This window comes from Neofelis nebulosa, chromosome 7 (genome assembly GCF_028018385.1).
Source record: "Neofelis nebulosa isolate mNeoNeb1 chromosome 7, mNeoNeb1.pri, whole genome shotgun sequence".
NCBI lineage: Eukaryota > Metazoa > Chordata > Mammalia > Carnivora > Felidae > Neofelis > Neofelis nebulosa.
In genome coordinates, this window is record NC_080788.1 from 86,717,303 (window position 1) to 86,732,057 (window position 14,755).

Sequence of the window (14,755 nt, forward strand, 5' to 3'; positions counted from 1 at the left end):
ATTGAGCAGGTAAACACAGTGTCCTTTCTCAGTCCTGATGATCATTGCTCATGGTGTGTTCTGGTGCCCTCCTACTTGACTGTAAAGTTGGGTGTTGACCACTCTCCCAAAGGTCACCGAGAGCCTATGGTTTGGGGTTTTCAAACAAACGGGAAAATACCTAGCTCCTCTTCTGGAGTCTATAGCAAAGAACATATAGTATGTATAGCATATATTTTATAGTATGAAATGCCACACTGTGATATTTCTTCTTCTGGAAATGTAAAGGAATAATAACAAATAATAATTGTAAGCATATATAATGTTTGGTCATAAATTAGACATGTGTGAATCACAAATGTGGTAGATTGTTTCACTATTAAAAAAATCCATTGTCCCTCTCTCCCTGTTGATATTAAGCCTGACCATGTGACTGCTTTAGTTATTTAAATGTGAGAAATGATATATGCCCTTTTCCATCAGAAGCTTTAACAGCCATTGTATGATTCTGCCATGTTCTCTTTCTCCTCTGAAATGTCCTATATGGGGGATTATTCCTTTTGCCTAAGTCTGAATGAAAACAAAACAGTGAAGGGCTGTAGGGACATGTAACGTAAATAAGAAACAATAGTTTGTAATTAAGCTACTGAGGTTTTGGGGTTATATGTTCATAAAACTTAGTCCAAGCTGACTTCTATGATAAACTAAACAAACCAAACATTACACTGGATGTATGTAAAAGCCTTAAATGCATTCTGCAGAACGGAATAAGGACAACATTTATTCAGTGCCAACTATCACACACTATCCATGCATTCAATACTCATATTAACCATATGTGATACATGGTGTTATCTCTAGATGAAGATTGAAGGGAACAAAGCTAGTAGTAATTTCACACAGTTAGTATGACAGCCAACATTCAATTGTTTCTTTCCAAATCAAAGCTCAATCAATTCCCAAGTCCACATTCTTTGCACTCTTTCATACTGCCTTCTGAGTAAAGGAATTCTGAGTTTAATTGCAGCTTTAGATAGTATGGACCTAGGTGAATTCTTTACTTGTATTCCAACTAGTGAGGGAAAAATTTGTAGACAAGGTAGGAGTTCTACAATTGGAGTCATGTGCAGAAAGAAAAAGAGCTAGACTTGTAGTGTAGGGCATTTCTCAGCAAAACACAGGCTAAAACCAAGTTCCAAGGCAGGAGTATGATGGCTGGATGATGAAGCACAATAGACTTTGAGATGGTCTGCAGATTCCAAGCTTTAGCGTGTGAGAGTTGTGGCAGGTGAGGCAGTCTTGCTGAAGACCCCCTAGAAATAGAATGAAGGGAAGTCCTGAAGAGTCATGGGGTTATGGGAAGGTAGAACCTTGTTAAAGCGACCATAGATAGCTATGTTCATAGGATTAAGGGTCAACTTAAAGAGAATTAATTTGGATTTTGGGGGTAAATATTTTGGCCCTGGTCTTTCTTACATGCAATGATGATCTATTACCACATTTGTGCAGAACTATGGAGGTATTAGCTGCTAGGAAGTTAGAGTAATCAACCTTCTTTGGATCCCAAATCCCCACACTTACATTCCTATGCTTAGACAAGTTTCTTAGCCTCCCTCTGCTGTCTACAGATTAGCTGGTGGAGGCATCACATAGTGGCAATGATGGGAGAAAGCTCATGTTAAATAGTCTGCAAAGGTGCCTTTTCAGAGGGCCTGAAGGCAACTAAACATTCTAACATCAATTTAGAATAAATCATTCCTTTGCCTTCTAAGGCTTCACAGACATGGGTTTTGGGTAGTGAGCTTTCTGAAGCCTTTGACTGACTGGAAGCTGGTGAATTACAGCTTCCCTGGAAACCTTATTGCCCTGTTTGAACTCATGCCAAGTTTGAAACAAACAGCCAGATTCTTCTGTCCAAGTCCTTTTGTCCTGCTTCATAGTCTGGTTTTTACCTTGCTAATGGCAGAAATGGCTGTGATTCCCAATGCATGACTCTTGATAGGGGGAACAATCTGAGGCTGCAGAGAAGAAGGAACTAAAGGATAAAGGGGAATTGTTCTTTCCAAACATATATCATCTCTATTATTTCTCTTTGTGGTTATAATCTGCAGTGACACAAATGAGATTTTCCCCCCTGTACTTTTAATAGCTTACTTGAGTCTCCTACTCATTACACTATTGTATTAACAAGAACTCAAGTGTCATATGAAAATAGCTACATTTAAAATCATAGCTTATTTATACATTTCTGTATTTTTCATATTATCTTACAAAGAAAATATGTTAGTTCTGGAGTGAGAAAACCAGTATCCATCCTAAGTAGGTCTGACAAGTGAGGTTATAAATTAGAGTTTTTCTTTCTCATTAAAAGAACTGAACATTCCCCAAATCTGCTTCATCTCCACTTACATATGTATCACATGCATGTATAAAATATTGACAAACTTAAAGTTTAAAGGTTAGCAGGACAGTTGTGGAATTAGGTTGTTCAGTTGGTCGGCATACCTAACGTATTTGAGGGGACGTTCACGTTCCTCTCAATCAGTGACAAGTTAGGTGAAGAAAGAGAACATTCTTGTCATGTTTCCCGGACAACAAAATTCTGGGAGCTCTATTTTATTCAGTTAGTCCCCTCTGGCCCCCATACACCAAAATGGATAAAATGATTACCTTAAGATAATGTTTCATCTACAAATATAGAAAATAAGAAAATTCTACCCTATCTCTACATTTTGGCTCAAAAATGTAGCATTTCCTGTAGTGAATCAGGAGCACCATTGACTGAGTCCATCAGTGTGATTAGGCAGTAAAAAGAGTTTCCCAGAAAGGCAGTTACTTCTTTACTCCCCACACCAGGTTTCTTTTGTCATTTCCTGATATGCTGTGTTTCTTGCTCTGTATTTCAATTTTATTGTAAAAAAAAAGCTCTTGTCATTGCACTAATGCTTTTCTGACAGATTCTGACCCTGACATATGATGATTCAGGTTGCCTCTAGTTGAGAATTTACCTCCCAAGATGTAATGTAAATGTAAGCCAATAACTTCCTTAGGAGGAAGAGCTGATTGCTAAATACATTATCCTTCAAAAAAGCTGGAGGAGGAAGGTGTAACAGACATCTCAGGTGAGAGATTCAAAGACCCTTTTAATGGATTGTTTCGCACTTTTGTCTCCAGTTTAATTTGCAAACAGCCTCCATTACCCTCCTAGTAAATTCTGCCAAGTATGCTATCCAGCCCCTAGGAAAGAAGGAATGGGTGGGGGGCAGTTGGTATTGGAAGGAGAGAAAAGGGACCATCCAATTCAGAGCTTTTAGCTAGGAAACCCATTTGAAAACCTGTTGACTCATAAAAGACCACCCAGTCAGAATGCAGAAGGAAATTAAGCATGACCAAGTTCCCCTCAAATGTTCTTCCCATAACACTACTCACAGAAGCTATATTGAAACTACAGGATCTTTTGAAATTACATGACCTCAATAAGACCTAGAGATTTTTATTGGTCCATAGGGCAGGGTATTGAAAAGAAAATGTGCTTTTACCTCTAAAATACGATGTTACCTTTCTGGATAAACAATAAAAATTTTCCACTGGACATGGTTAGAAAAAATAAGAATCCCTGTGTTTTTGAAATTTGGGGGTACATGTGTGACTATTTAATAGTCTAATTGATTCTTCCTGGTTAAATCACCACTCTATGGATCAGCATTGAAGAGAATGCTGTTTGTTTTGTTATTGAGCATGAATGGTGGGTACAAAGAAGAAAGGGGAATATCATATACCTTTAGTTATTAATCTGGAGTGGGGGATTAAAGGTGAGTTAACAGATGCAGAATTGGAATTCTAAAAATAGTTAAGGAACCATTCAGTAAATCCTTTTCTACATCGTGATTTGGGAAAATGATGAGTGACCTAGAACAATAAAATTTCTCATGCAGATTTTGAAGAGTAAACAATGCAATCACATCCATAGAAATGATCATGCCCTGAGGGAGGGAGAGTACTTTCTCAGCATTTCAAAAAGTCCTCTGACTATTGTTCCTGTTCACAGATAACCTGCTTAGGCTGGTTAACTGAAACATGCAGAACAGATAAACATGGTTAACAAACTATTTAACCATGCTAAGCCAATAATTATCTTGCCTGAACATTTTATTCCTAAGTCTAAAATGCTTTAAAGTAGTAAAGTGTGTGTGTGTGTGTGTGTGTGTGTGTGTGTGTGTGTGTAAGAGACAAGTTAATTGTGTGTGTAAGAGGCAAGAGAATAACAAACATCTAAACACCATTGTTAGAAAGGAAGGTATAGGTTAACCCAGGCTCAAACAACTTCCTTCTACCCATCAGTAGCACATTATCTAAGATTCTAAAGTGCTAAATTGGTCAGATAAGAGACTTGCTAAGATGTAAGATCCTCTGAACAATGAGAAAAGAAAATTGAAGTGAAAATTGCAATCTCCACCCACAAGACACTTAAGTGAGATGAAAAGTGTTTACAGTGGAAGAAAAGAGAGAAAATGTGAAGAGGATGATATTTAATAATAAAGATAACACTGGAGACCCAGAAGGGAGAAAGATGATTGGGGAAAGGGCTAGCAAAGCCAAAGTCATAAAGCTCCACAGAGGTCTGGGCCTGGGGGTTGGGAGAGCTTAGAGGAGCTTATCAGAGTCAGCAGTGACTCTGCCAAACCCTGAGTGGACAATTGGTTTCAAGGAAGCAGCAGCAGCAGCAGCAGATGTTTTTCTGGAAGAAGAATGGTGGAATGATAGTCACAGGAAAATATTGTGACCTGCAACAAGAGCTGTGTTTCACTGACAGCTGGGCGAGAATGCATACAAACGAACACAGGGGAAACACAGAGGCTGTGTGCAAAAGCCGGAGGTTTGGCAGAGGAGGAGAGAGGGAGGGAGGAAGGCAAAAACAGACACGGAAAGATGCTGAAGAACACGTCTCTTAGAGAAGCATCTGTAAGGTAATGAGGACTACCCACTGGGAGAAATAAAATATAAAGAATGGGAAATGGGTCTGCCACGTAGTGAAACATGTGGGATCTGAAACTAGAATGCTCTCGTTCAGACCCTCTCTTGTCACTCACTAGCTGTGTAACCCTGGACAGGTTACTTATAACCTATTTGGCCTTTAGTTTCCTCATCTGTAAAGTAGGAATAGCAGTACCATCTCATGGGGTTGTTGTGAAAACTGAATGAGTTTACTGAGTAAAAGAACTTAAACTATTGCCTGGTGTCCGGGAAACATCAATAACATTAGCAACTACCGTGATGTCATGTCAACAGCTTCTGTGCACGGCCCGTGGTATCCATAAGACTAATTTATGATGAGGGCACCTGGGTGGCTCGGTTGGTTAAGTATCTGACTCTTGATTTCAGCTTCAGGTCATGATTTCACGGTTCTTGAGTTAGAGTCCTGAGTCTGAGCAGAGCCTCCTTGGGATTCTGTCTCCCTTTCTCTCTGCCCCTCCCCTGCCCACACTCTCTCTTTCACAAATAAATAAATAAACATTAAAAAAAGAGACTAGTTTGAGATGGTTGGGTACTTTATATATTGTCACATCAAGATCACAAGTGTCCTCCTTAAAGGCAGTTTGCATGGTGGCTAAATGGGAATTAAACTAAGGATGATGGTAACATTTTAGGAAGTTTACAACTGCTTTAGACAAGTCACTTACCCCCAACCATTGAGCCTCAGTTTCTATCTGCAAAATGGGGGTATTAATATATACAATACATAAGGTTTCTGTGAGATCAACGGTGAAAGTGCCTAGAACAATGCCTGGAAGACAGTAAGTTTCAACACAGAGTGTGAATCTGCCTTGTGATGTTGGTGATGGATGACAGGTTTGAAACACTCTCATCTAGGGAGGAAGATCAAAACTGTTCTCACAGCTGCTTGTAGAGAGGCCTTGGGTTTAGCTTCTCTCATCAGAGCTTGGAAGAACTGATCTTTTAGGTCACACAAAAAATTGACATTTACCTTTCTCAGCTTATCTCAGGTGTGAACAGACGACACATGACAGCCTGAATCTCTAAAATGGGTCAGTAGTGATAGGAATACATTTTAAACTCCCCTACAGCTTTTCCTCTCTAAAGGAAAGGGCCTCAAGGAAAAGGAGCAAGAGGAAGCAGGTAAGAGTTTATACACGAAGGCTCCTGATGCTAAGGTCACATAAAATTTCTGTCCTCCTCCTGCCCAGGACACCAGTTGGCTAGCTGGTGGGCATCTGGCTACGGCTTTGACCACCTCACTAGGAAGCAGTTCTTTCTTAGTGGTTAGACCTCTGGATGAATTTGGCTGAGGACATGCTCTTCCAAAGAGCCTCCTGGGAAGAGCGTCTCTCCATAATTCAGATCCCTCAGTATAGATCTCATATTTAACAGGCTCTCTCCACTTTGCACACCCCAAGACCTACTTTCTCTGGAACTCCAGGAAAAGAAAAGGCAAATGGTGATAACTTTCACTTTCTCTCGAAGAATATTCAGGTTTTTGCTATCACCAATAGCAGAAAACAAAGCTACAAATCTTTACCTCTATTCTTGGAGAAAACATCCCTTTCTGGAGGAAGGGCATGGAAGAGCCAAGCACCCAGCCAGCTGACCACAGGGCAAGTCCCAACCCAGGCTGTCTTCAGAAATCCTTTCCTCCTTTTCTTTCCCATCTGCTCTGCCAGGGCTAACTGGGAAGCCCCCAGGGTGGTTTCCAATATATGTCTTACAATGTCCAGGCTCCCTCCCCAGCAATCATTTATTAGAAAGAGGTTTTATGATACAAATTTGATAATCTCCCATGCACACTGGCACTGTTCTAATTGAAGTTGTAAGCCCATAAAATTCAAGCCCTTTGTCTTCCTGAAGGCCACAAGGTTTAAAAAGGTTTAAAAAGATACTATTGTCCTCTCTAACACCCACGACATTGTCACCAGGGACTGATTAAACAGAGTCCTGAATCGAAACAGTGCGGATTTTGTCTAGGTCCTTTTCAGGCCTGACAATGCCCTTTTCAGTTCCCAAGACAAAAGGAGGTTTAAGGATCGAGATTCTTCGTAGATAACCGCATCCATATGGAAGGCAAGGTGGCCAGCAGCTGAGACCCAAACACCCCACTCCCTTCCCCCTCAGTCCTCTCTCACTCTCTTCCCACCCCCCAAAATCCCAGGTGATACCGCTGCCTCAGTCACCCTACCTCCTCCTGGGGGCGGGGGGGGGGGGGGGACCAGGGTCTCGGACGGGCCCAATGCCTACTCCTCACAGGCCTCATTGAGCCCTTGCTCCCTTCCCTGGATCTGCTGCCTGAACCTGCTCTCCTCAAGCGCATCTCCCGGCAGTGGGCGCCAGGGAGACAGGTCGTCACTTTCCCGAGAGTAACCACTTGCACGGGAGGCCCTGCCGCTCCGGATACCGAGGTGAAGGGCAGTTGCAAACCCGAAGGGTGGAACACTAGATCTCCTAGCCTAGTGTGCATTGGGAGTGCGGATGAAGCGAGACTCACCAGCAGATCACACACCTACGTTGGCCCACCAGGGCTCTCCAAAGTGATCTTCCCTCAACTGGCAGCCCTGAGGAGGGTCATTCCCCACCACCCTTTGATTTCCTCATTGCCCCACCCCCTCCCCATTCCACTCCTGCCAGGTATGGAGCTAAGAAGAGGCAGGAAGTCACAGATGCCAAGCGAGGCATTCGCAGGCTTGGGGTGTATAAAGTCTCCGGGTGCTCGGGTGCTCTTCGGGCCCCTGTCTTGGGATGGCGCACTCCAGAAAGGGACATCTTGCAACCAGGCCGGCGCTGCTCCAAAGCAGTACACTCTGCCCCCAGCCCAGATGGCGCGTCTCCAGAGAATCCTTATGGAGAAGCTCAGTATGCCCTATCGTGGCCAACCAACCGGGTTGGGCTTTTGGTGTCCGAAACGCCAGCAGTTTCGGGAGCCCAGAGAGGGGCCTCCAAGTCACTTTGGGCCCAGAGCAACCTCCCACTGACAGGGATCCCAGCTGTTTCCTCTGCTCCACAACCACCCCCCCCCCCCACTCTCCTTCCACCCTTCTCCCTAATGATCTTCCTAAAGTTGTGTCGACGTTGGCAGCTGCCCTCCCACCCAACCTGGGACAGGGGGAATATACTGGCGCCCTGCACTCGGGTCTGGAAGCATAGCTTCCACTTATGTTCCCGGCCAGTGCTCAAGGGACCCAACCACACACATTTCACTCTCGAACCACAAAGAGGAAAAATATTCTATTTCTTTCAAAATAAGTTGCTTCCCATACAAATAGCTATTTAAAAATATACAAATAAGGTTTAAGCAATAAAATCTAGCTCTGGGGCTGGCGGTCGAGGCAAGAGGCGAGGGGGAAATCTTGGCGAAAGTTCCCCGCGCATTGGCTGGGGAGGGCGGGGCAGGGGACCCCTGCACTGTAGGACGTGGAACCTGCAGAGAGATGGGCCCTGGGTGGGGGGCGTACTTTGCGGATCTCGGCCTCCAGCCCCGCTTTGGCCGCAGAGCCACTCCAAAGTCCGGGGTAGCCCCAAGTGCCCGCCCCCCCCCCCCGCAACGGTCTCACCAGTTCCAGGAGACCAGGGCTGGGGGCGCTAAGTGCTGGTAGGCGGGGAAGAGGCCAAGAGCCGAGCAGGGCCCGAAGGCTGCGTAGCCCGGCAGAGGGCAGGCAGCGGCTGGGGACGCGCCGCTCTTGTCCTGGGCGGAGGCCGTGCCCATCTCGCCGCTGCCGCCACACGGCTGACCGTCGCGCACCAGCACGGGGACCACCACGCGGCGCAGCAGGCCGGGTGCGGCGCGCAGCTCCGCAGCTGCTGCCAGGTCAGGCGACTCCGCCGCCCCCGGCGCGCCCGGTGCGCGCGCGCGCTTCAGCTTGTAGCGATGGTTCTGGAACCAGATTTTGACCTGTGTGGGCGTGAGGCGAAGCAGGCGCGCCAGCTGCTCGCGCTCGGGCGCCGACAGGTAGCGCTGCTGCCGGAAGCGCCGCTCCAACTCCAGCGTTTGCGCCTTGGAGAACAGCACCCGACGCTTCTTTCTCTTTTCAGCGTCTGAGCCAGGAGACACCGGCCGAGCGGACGGCCGCTGCGACGAGTCGGGCGGGCTGGTCTCTGGGCTGCTCTCGTCCGAGGCTAGGGACGGCAAAGGAGACACGGCCTGATGAGGCGCCGGCCCCTCCGAACGCCGGCTGCTTCTCGCGCCCGCCGAGCCACTGGCCGGAGGGCGCCCCCACTCGCCAGCGGCTTTAGGGATGCGACCATTTCTTCCCTGGGCCCACATGTGGACACCCACCTCTCCGAATTCAGTGACCTCATTTATTCCACAACCTGAGACCGCGCCCCCTAAGGAACTCACCCCAGGGACCTCTTAAAACAAGTTCATACCGGTAGCTGCGCTAGTGGACGAATTTACCGCAAGCTGGAGCACCAACCCAGGCCACCGCCGGGTCTACTGCACGCCAGTTTACTGAGGTTTGCAGAACCTTGTAAAGCTAAGTTCTCCAGTGCTGCTCATCTCAGACCGAGGCCTGGAGAACGTAGCCGTGTTGTTAGACATTTAAGGGCGGTTTCTTAAATATTGTGGCCTCTAGAAACAGAAATCCAAATCTCGGGCGTTAGTGTCAGGCGCAAGGATCTGCCCCCAAAATGTGCTGACTAGAGCACGAATGGAATAGGGGTTGGAGGAGGACAGAGCCTCCGGTTCCAAGACTGGTTTCGACTTCCCAGTGGCGCATGGGCCGGGAGCGTGGTTCTGCTCCCCTCTCCCCACTCCCGCGGTGGTCCTCCGCTTACTCACAGGGGTAGTGGCCGCGCTCGGATTCCAACCAGGTGGCGCAGGGGCCGGGTTGGGGAGCGCATAGCTCCGGCTCGTGCCTCCGCAGGTGCTGCGCGTCCTGTTCGGGTAAATCCAGGAGGCTGCGCACGGTGAAGCTCAGGCGTCCAGAGGTGGCCATGGCCAAGGAGGGGAAGGAGGCGGGGGGCGGGGCAGGCTGGGAACCGAGGGGCGGCCGGGACGTAGCTGCTACGGGTGGGCGCCAGAGGTGCACGCCATGCGCTGGCTGCTGGGATATTAGCGCGCTTACAGCGGAATCCCTGTTTATATAAACAGCTCTTCCCACCCGGGATGCTTTGAAAGCCGAGGTCCGGGTCTCCAGGGTGTTAAGTACCTGAATGAGTGCTGGACCAAAGACCCCGCAAGCCCGGAAGGTGCCACCTCCGCCCCCCGCCCCGCCCCATCCCCCGCCCCTTGGCGCCCCATTACCTCCCAGAGGCGGCAGGAAGCAGCTCTCGGCATTAGCGATTCTGTCTGATTAGCCCAAAGTGGGGACAGATAATGGGGATTGTTACCAATGAATAACATCTTGGGTGGCGAGCGGTGGTCACCACCCGCCTGTCCCAGCCCTGGCTTCCTCCTCCTCCTGGCTGACACGGGGCCTGGCCCCGCAGGAGCGCCGGCTAGGGTGGGGGAGGCATGGGTGGGTTTATGAGTACCCAGGAATTTATTCCCTGTTTGCTTTATTCCTCGAGCTTGTTTGCTGGAGTGTTCGTTTCCCGCAATTATCCGGGAAGTGATTTACAAGGCGGCGTTAAACTAGGGCGCGCTCTCTTTTTGGTTTGGGTCCCTCTAAGGATTCAGAGGCGGGCACAGAACGAGTGGCCTTGTCCGGTCGGCATCTGGGCTGAGGATTTTGAAGGCCTCTAGGAACCACACCCCAAACGTTCCCCACCTCAAGGTGTGCTGGGGAAGGGCTGGCAGGAGCTCCGGCTCCGCGCGGATTTCCCCAGACCCGCAGAACGGAGGCGGAATCCGATCAAGCTGTTCTGGTCCCAAGTGCCACCCTCCTTGGCCCGGCCCGACGGCCGCTACCGGTCGTGGGCCCAGGCCCAGTGGCTGCGCTCCTCAGAGCCCAGTCCAGGCCCGCTCTAGGAACCCCAGGCAGCGGGGTTTCACGGGGAGGCCCACGAAGGCTATGAGGCCTCCTTGGCTTCGCCAGACCCCCAGGTGCCACTTGTGAGCCTCTGCTGTTCGGCCCCAACGTCAGGCCCAGTATCGGGGACGGTGGCCTCTGCCCCAGGGCAGGCTTCCGACCTGGGGTTTCCTCTCCAAGGTAGCTGGCCAGCCTGGTCCGATGAAGGACGGATCGGGAGAATTAGGACTGGGCTCGTGGGCAGAAAAGACACGCTGCTCGCTGCTCGGGGTTTCTCTGAGATCTAGTTACCACAGACCTACCCAAGCAAATGATCAAGCTAGAAGGCGCTGGGAGCCTGCCGGTGTAGACGCATTTTGTTGGCCCAAGGCTCCCGCATGGCCCCGCTTCGGTCTAGGGCTCAGTGAGGACACTTTTAGAGGCTTCTTTTCCCCCGAAGCAGTGGTTTGGATGTTTGGTTGCTAAATTTTAGTGAGGGGCGCGGCGCTTGGGTGGCTGCACCCGATATCCTAGCTCCACCTGAGCTTAACTCGGACCTGGCTCCTGTGCAGTGGCCCAGGCTCGCTGACCCGGTGCACCCTCCCCATCAGCCTCCCTGTCAAGCGTGCCCAAGGCGCCCCGGGCTGTCCAGCGCACTGGGTGGTCGGGCGGAGGCAACCCCAATACAGGCCAACTGCTAGGCCTCGGACAAAGGGGAAATGGAGCTCGACGCCCCGGACCTGTTGGAAGCATTTGTTCCAGTCAAGATTTTGCATTTGTTCAGTCCGAAATAATGCGTGATTGACGCCTGCTCACAAAGCTCTTTAGCACGCCGGGATAAATCGGAGCTTGTCCTGTGTTGTCATGGTTTTCAATGGGGTTCAATGGGATTGGGAGCACGATCGACTCTGCTGGCCGTCTCTCTGCCGCCCCGGCAATAGATTTATTAGTTATGTCTTTTTAAATAAGATTAAATTGGAATGACTTGGCCGTGCTCTTTGAGATGGGCGGCAGAGGGAGCCAAGAGAAGACAGGGGGCGGCAGAAGCCGGAAACTCGGTGCCCACCACTCCCCAGCACCTAAACTCCAGCGGCCCAGAGATTGAGCGGGTCACAGACTGGCCTAGGGCTTCCTGGCTTCTCTCCACCCAGAGCCTGATTCCTGGCAACCTCTGCTAGCCCATTTCCTGAGACAGGTGGAAAGGGGGCACTGACAGAGTGTCCTGGGGAAGCATTAGGATAGACTCCTATTCCGGGGTCTGAACTTCATGGCTGTATCAGGGAGAAGGAACTCTAGCCTCAGGGTCAGTTGGTAGCCCATCTGGCCCCTACCTAGCTCTAATCGCCTCATCACACTGAACCTCTTTGAATTTGTTTTCCTCTTTTCTGAAACAGAAGAGAATAGATATGGTAACTTTAAGGACTCTACCAGTTTTATTACACATTTTCTGGAATTTTTCTAAAACCATCTTCGTTGTATTAACCAGCAACTTCGGTCTCTCCCCTCCCTCCAGTTCTGGTACTCATCCCCAGGACTCTGACTCCACATTCTCCAGAATGTTCTAGGAGAGGAGGTGCCATCTTCCAAATTTCCAGAGGACCTTCCATAAGAGTGGGGATGAGGTAGATAACAATTTTGGAAAGAGAACCAAGTCAGGAGATGCAAAAGAAGAGTCTTTCCTGGAGTGACTGACCTCTCTTAGCCTTTTAATCTATTTAACATCCTAAGCCCACACTGACTCGTAGAAATAAGTAAATGGCACTCTTCAATTCTTAAGAGCTCTTCAGCATCAAATATTTGCTTTTACTCTTAGTATTTGGCTCCCGAAGAGGAGATACTGCCCCCCCCCCCAATCCCAACTAGCAGTGGTGCTCTGAGAAGGATCTAGCTCTGGGATTAGCTCCAAATATTACTTCTAACCTTACCTTCCCTGACCTGGCAACAGTGTTCCCGGGTCCCAGTCTGTGTTCTGAATATCCTGGGAAAACTCTGTACCTCCTGGTTCTAGAAAGCATTGCAACTTTCCTGTGTCATTGTGGTTTCCTCCCTCCTCCATAAGTGCCTCTGCAGCCTACTCCAATCATCCTCTCAACTGGGCTCTGGCACTTTATCTAAATTATCTCCAACAGCCAGAGCCTGGGGACTCCAGGAGGCTGCTCCATGTAAACTGTGCCTTCTGAAGTAATGGGGGAAAGGAGGTAAACAGCCAGAATTATTAGTGAAAGCACTTTCTTTATTGCCTCTTCATATCAGATGAACTCAAAGACACAGGAGGAGAAAATTATTTTGATATTGGGTCAATTGGAAAAACTAGGCAAGATATTAAGTTTTACACACACTAGAAATCTTTATATAAATTGCCTTCAATTCATAAGAGATTCTTAGTTTCACAAGTAAACATCTAACTGAATAACCTTTCTAGATTTTAAAATATTGTTTGGTGTTCTGGACATTTGAACTTATTTTGCAACTCAACATAGCTTGTGAATATTATTATTTAATTAGATAAGTATTTGTTTCCCTGTAACTGGATGTAGTGCATCTCAATCCTCGTAAGAGTTTTTAATCGTTAGGCGTCTGCGCTACAGTGAATATATTTAAGCAGTCTGCACTAATCGCCCTTTCAAAAGTATTATCCAAGATGATCATCACTGCTGCGTGCTTAAGAATTTAAGACTCGAAAATTCTGAAATAAAACTAAAGTATCTTGATTTTTAAAAATGATTGCATCTATATCTTGCATTCCGTTTTTAAATCCTTCCATTTTGGTTAAGTGTTTCACAAAATCCTGCAAATCTATACAGTATTGAAGAGAGGCAACATTGCAAATTCCCCTTGATAGATGGAGGGCCCTCAACTGCCAGGACATTTTTCTTTGCCTCATAGCAACTGCTGTCCCCTTTTTATCAGTATTCTGGTTAAAAACTAGCAAAAGGATAAATAAAAATGGGCTTTTGATGCCTCCAGGACGAAGTGAATGATCTCGATCAGACTTAGGATAGAAAGGAAAAGCAGCATTTAAAATCAGAGGCCTTTGCCTTTCCTTCTGAAAACTAGTTGCCATGAATAAGTAAACATTTCCCTTTTAATGGCTAATAATCAATTGCTAGGTGGTGGTCCAGGCCTCACTGCAACTCATTCTTAGTTGTATTGATGATATTATACATATGGGACAAGGAACAGCAATTACTTTCAGACTGGGGATTTAGTGCATCTTTGAAATGGGCTTCGGATTTTATTGCTTAATGTTAAATGACAAGAGTTGAAAGATCCCATCTTAAGTTCCTTAAAATATTGGTTTTGTATGGATTTTTGTTGTTGTTGATCTCTAGGAGAAAAGTTTTTCTCTCCTACTATGTTTATCTAGTTGTTTAGGTATAAAATGAAAAAATATAGGAAATTACATGGTTTAGTGAATTAAAAAGTAAGGGTATTTAATTAAATATCTAGTGTTTCCTAAAGAGCCAGCAAATAACTTAAAAAAAAAAATCTAAACTAGTTTCTTAGGTATATCTGGTCTTTTCTATACTTACGATGGTATAATTAGGGTAGCGGTGACAGCATGGAATGTAAGTTGTCAGAATAGAAATAATAACACACCTTGGGGAGGGTGACGAATCTGAGTTGTTCAGAGCCAAACTTCTCATCTTTGTCTGATCTTTTTTTTTTTTTTAAGATGTCACTTTATACTCCTTTGCTTGACTAATATATAGCTTATATAGCATAGTATCCTTATTGATGTTTACACAATGAAGATCCAGGCCCTGAGTCACATTTAGTGTCACATACAGACACTGACAGGGTAGACTGACCCTAGGAACGTACTTTATGGTACTTGCCCCTGTACCTCACATAGGCCTGCCTACAGTACCTGCTTA

General features: G+C 47.1%; 1 protein-coding gene across 4 annotated transcripts; it reads right to left on the reverse strand.

Moving 5' to 3' along the window:
* Positions 1–8,199: 8,199 nt before the first annotated feature.
* Positions 8,200–12,845, reverse strand: NKX2-8 (NK2 homeobox 8). 4 transcript variants are annotated; one of them, XM_058738855.1, is made up of 3 exons: positions 12,803–12,845; positions 9,767–10,028; positions 8,200–9,102 (listed from the first exon to the last, which is right to left on the reverse strand). In XM_058738855.1, the coding sequence occupies exons 2-3, from the start codon at positions 9,921–9,923 to the stop codon at positions 8,537–8,539; spliced, it is 723 nt and encodes a 240-aa protein (XP_058594838.1). In that variant the 5' UTR covers positions 9,924–10,028; positions 12,803–12,845; the 3' UTR covers positions 8,200–8,536. The 4 variants fall into 4 exon arrangements, 3 of the variants coding, with proteins under 3 accessions (XP_058594838.1, XP_058594837.1, XP_058594836.1); XM_058738854.1 differs by having other exon boundaries at positions 9,767–10,031; positions 12,803–12,843; XM_058738853.1 differs by lacking the exon at positions 12,803–12,845 and adding an exon at positions 10,232–10,353.
* Positions 12,846–14,755: the final 1,910 nt, after the last annotated feature.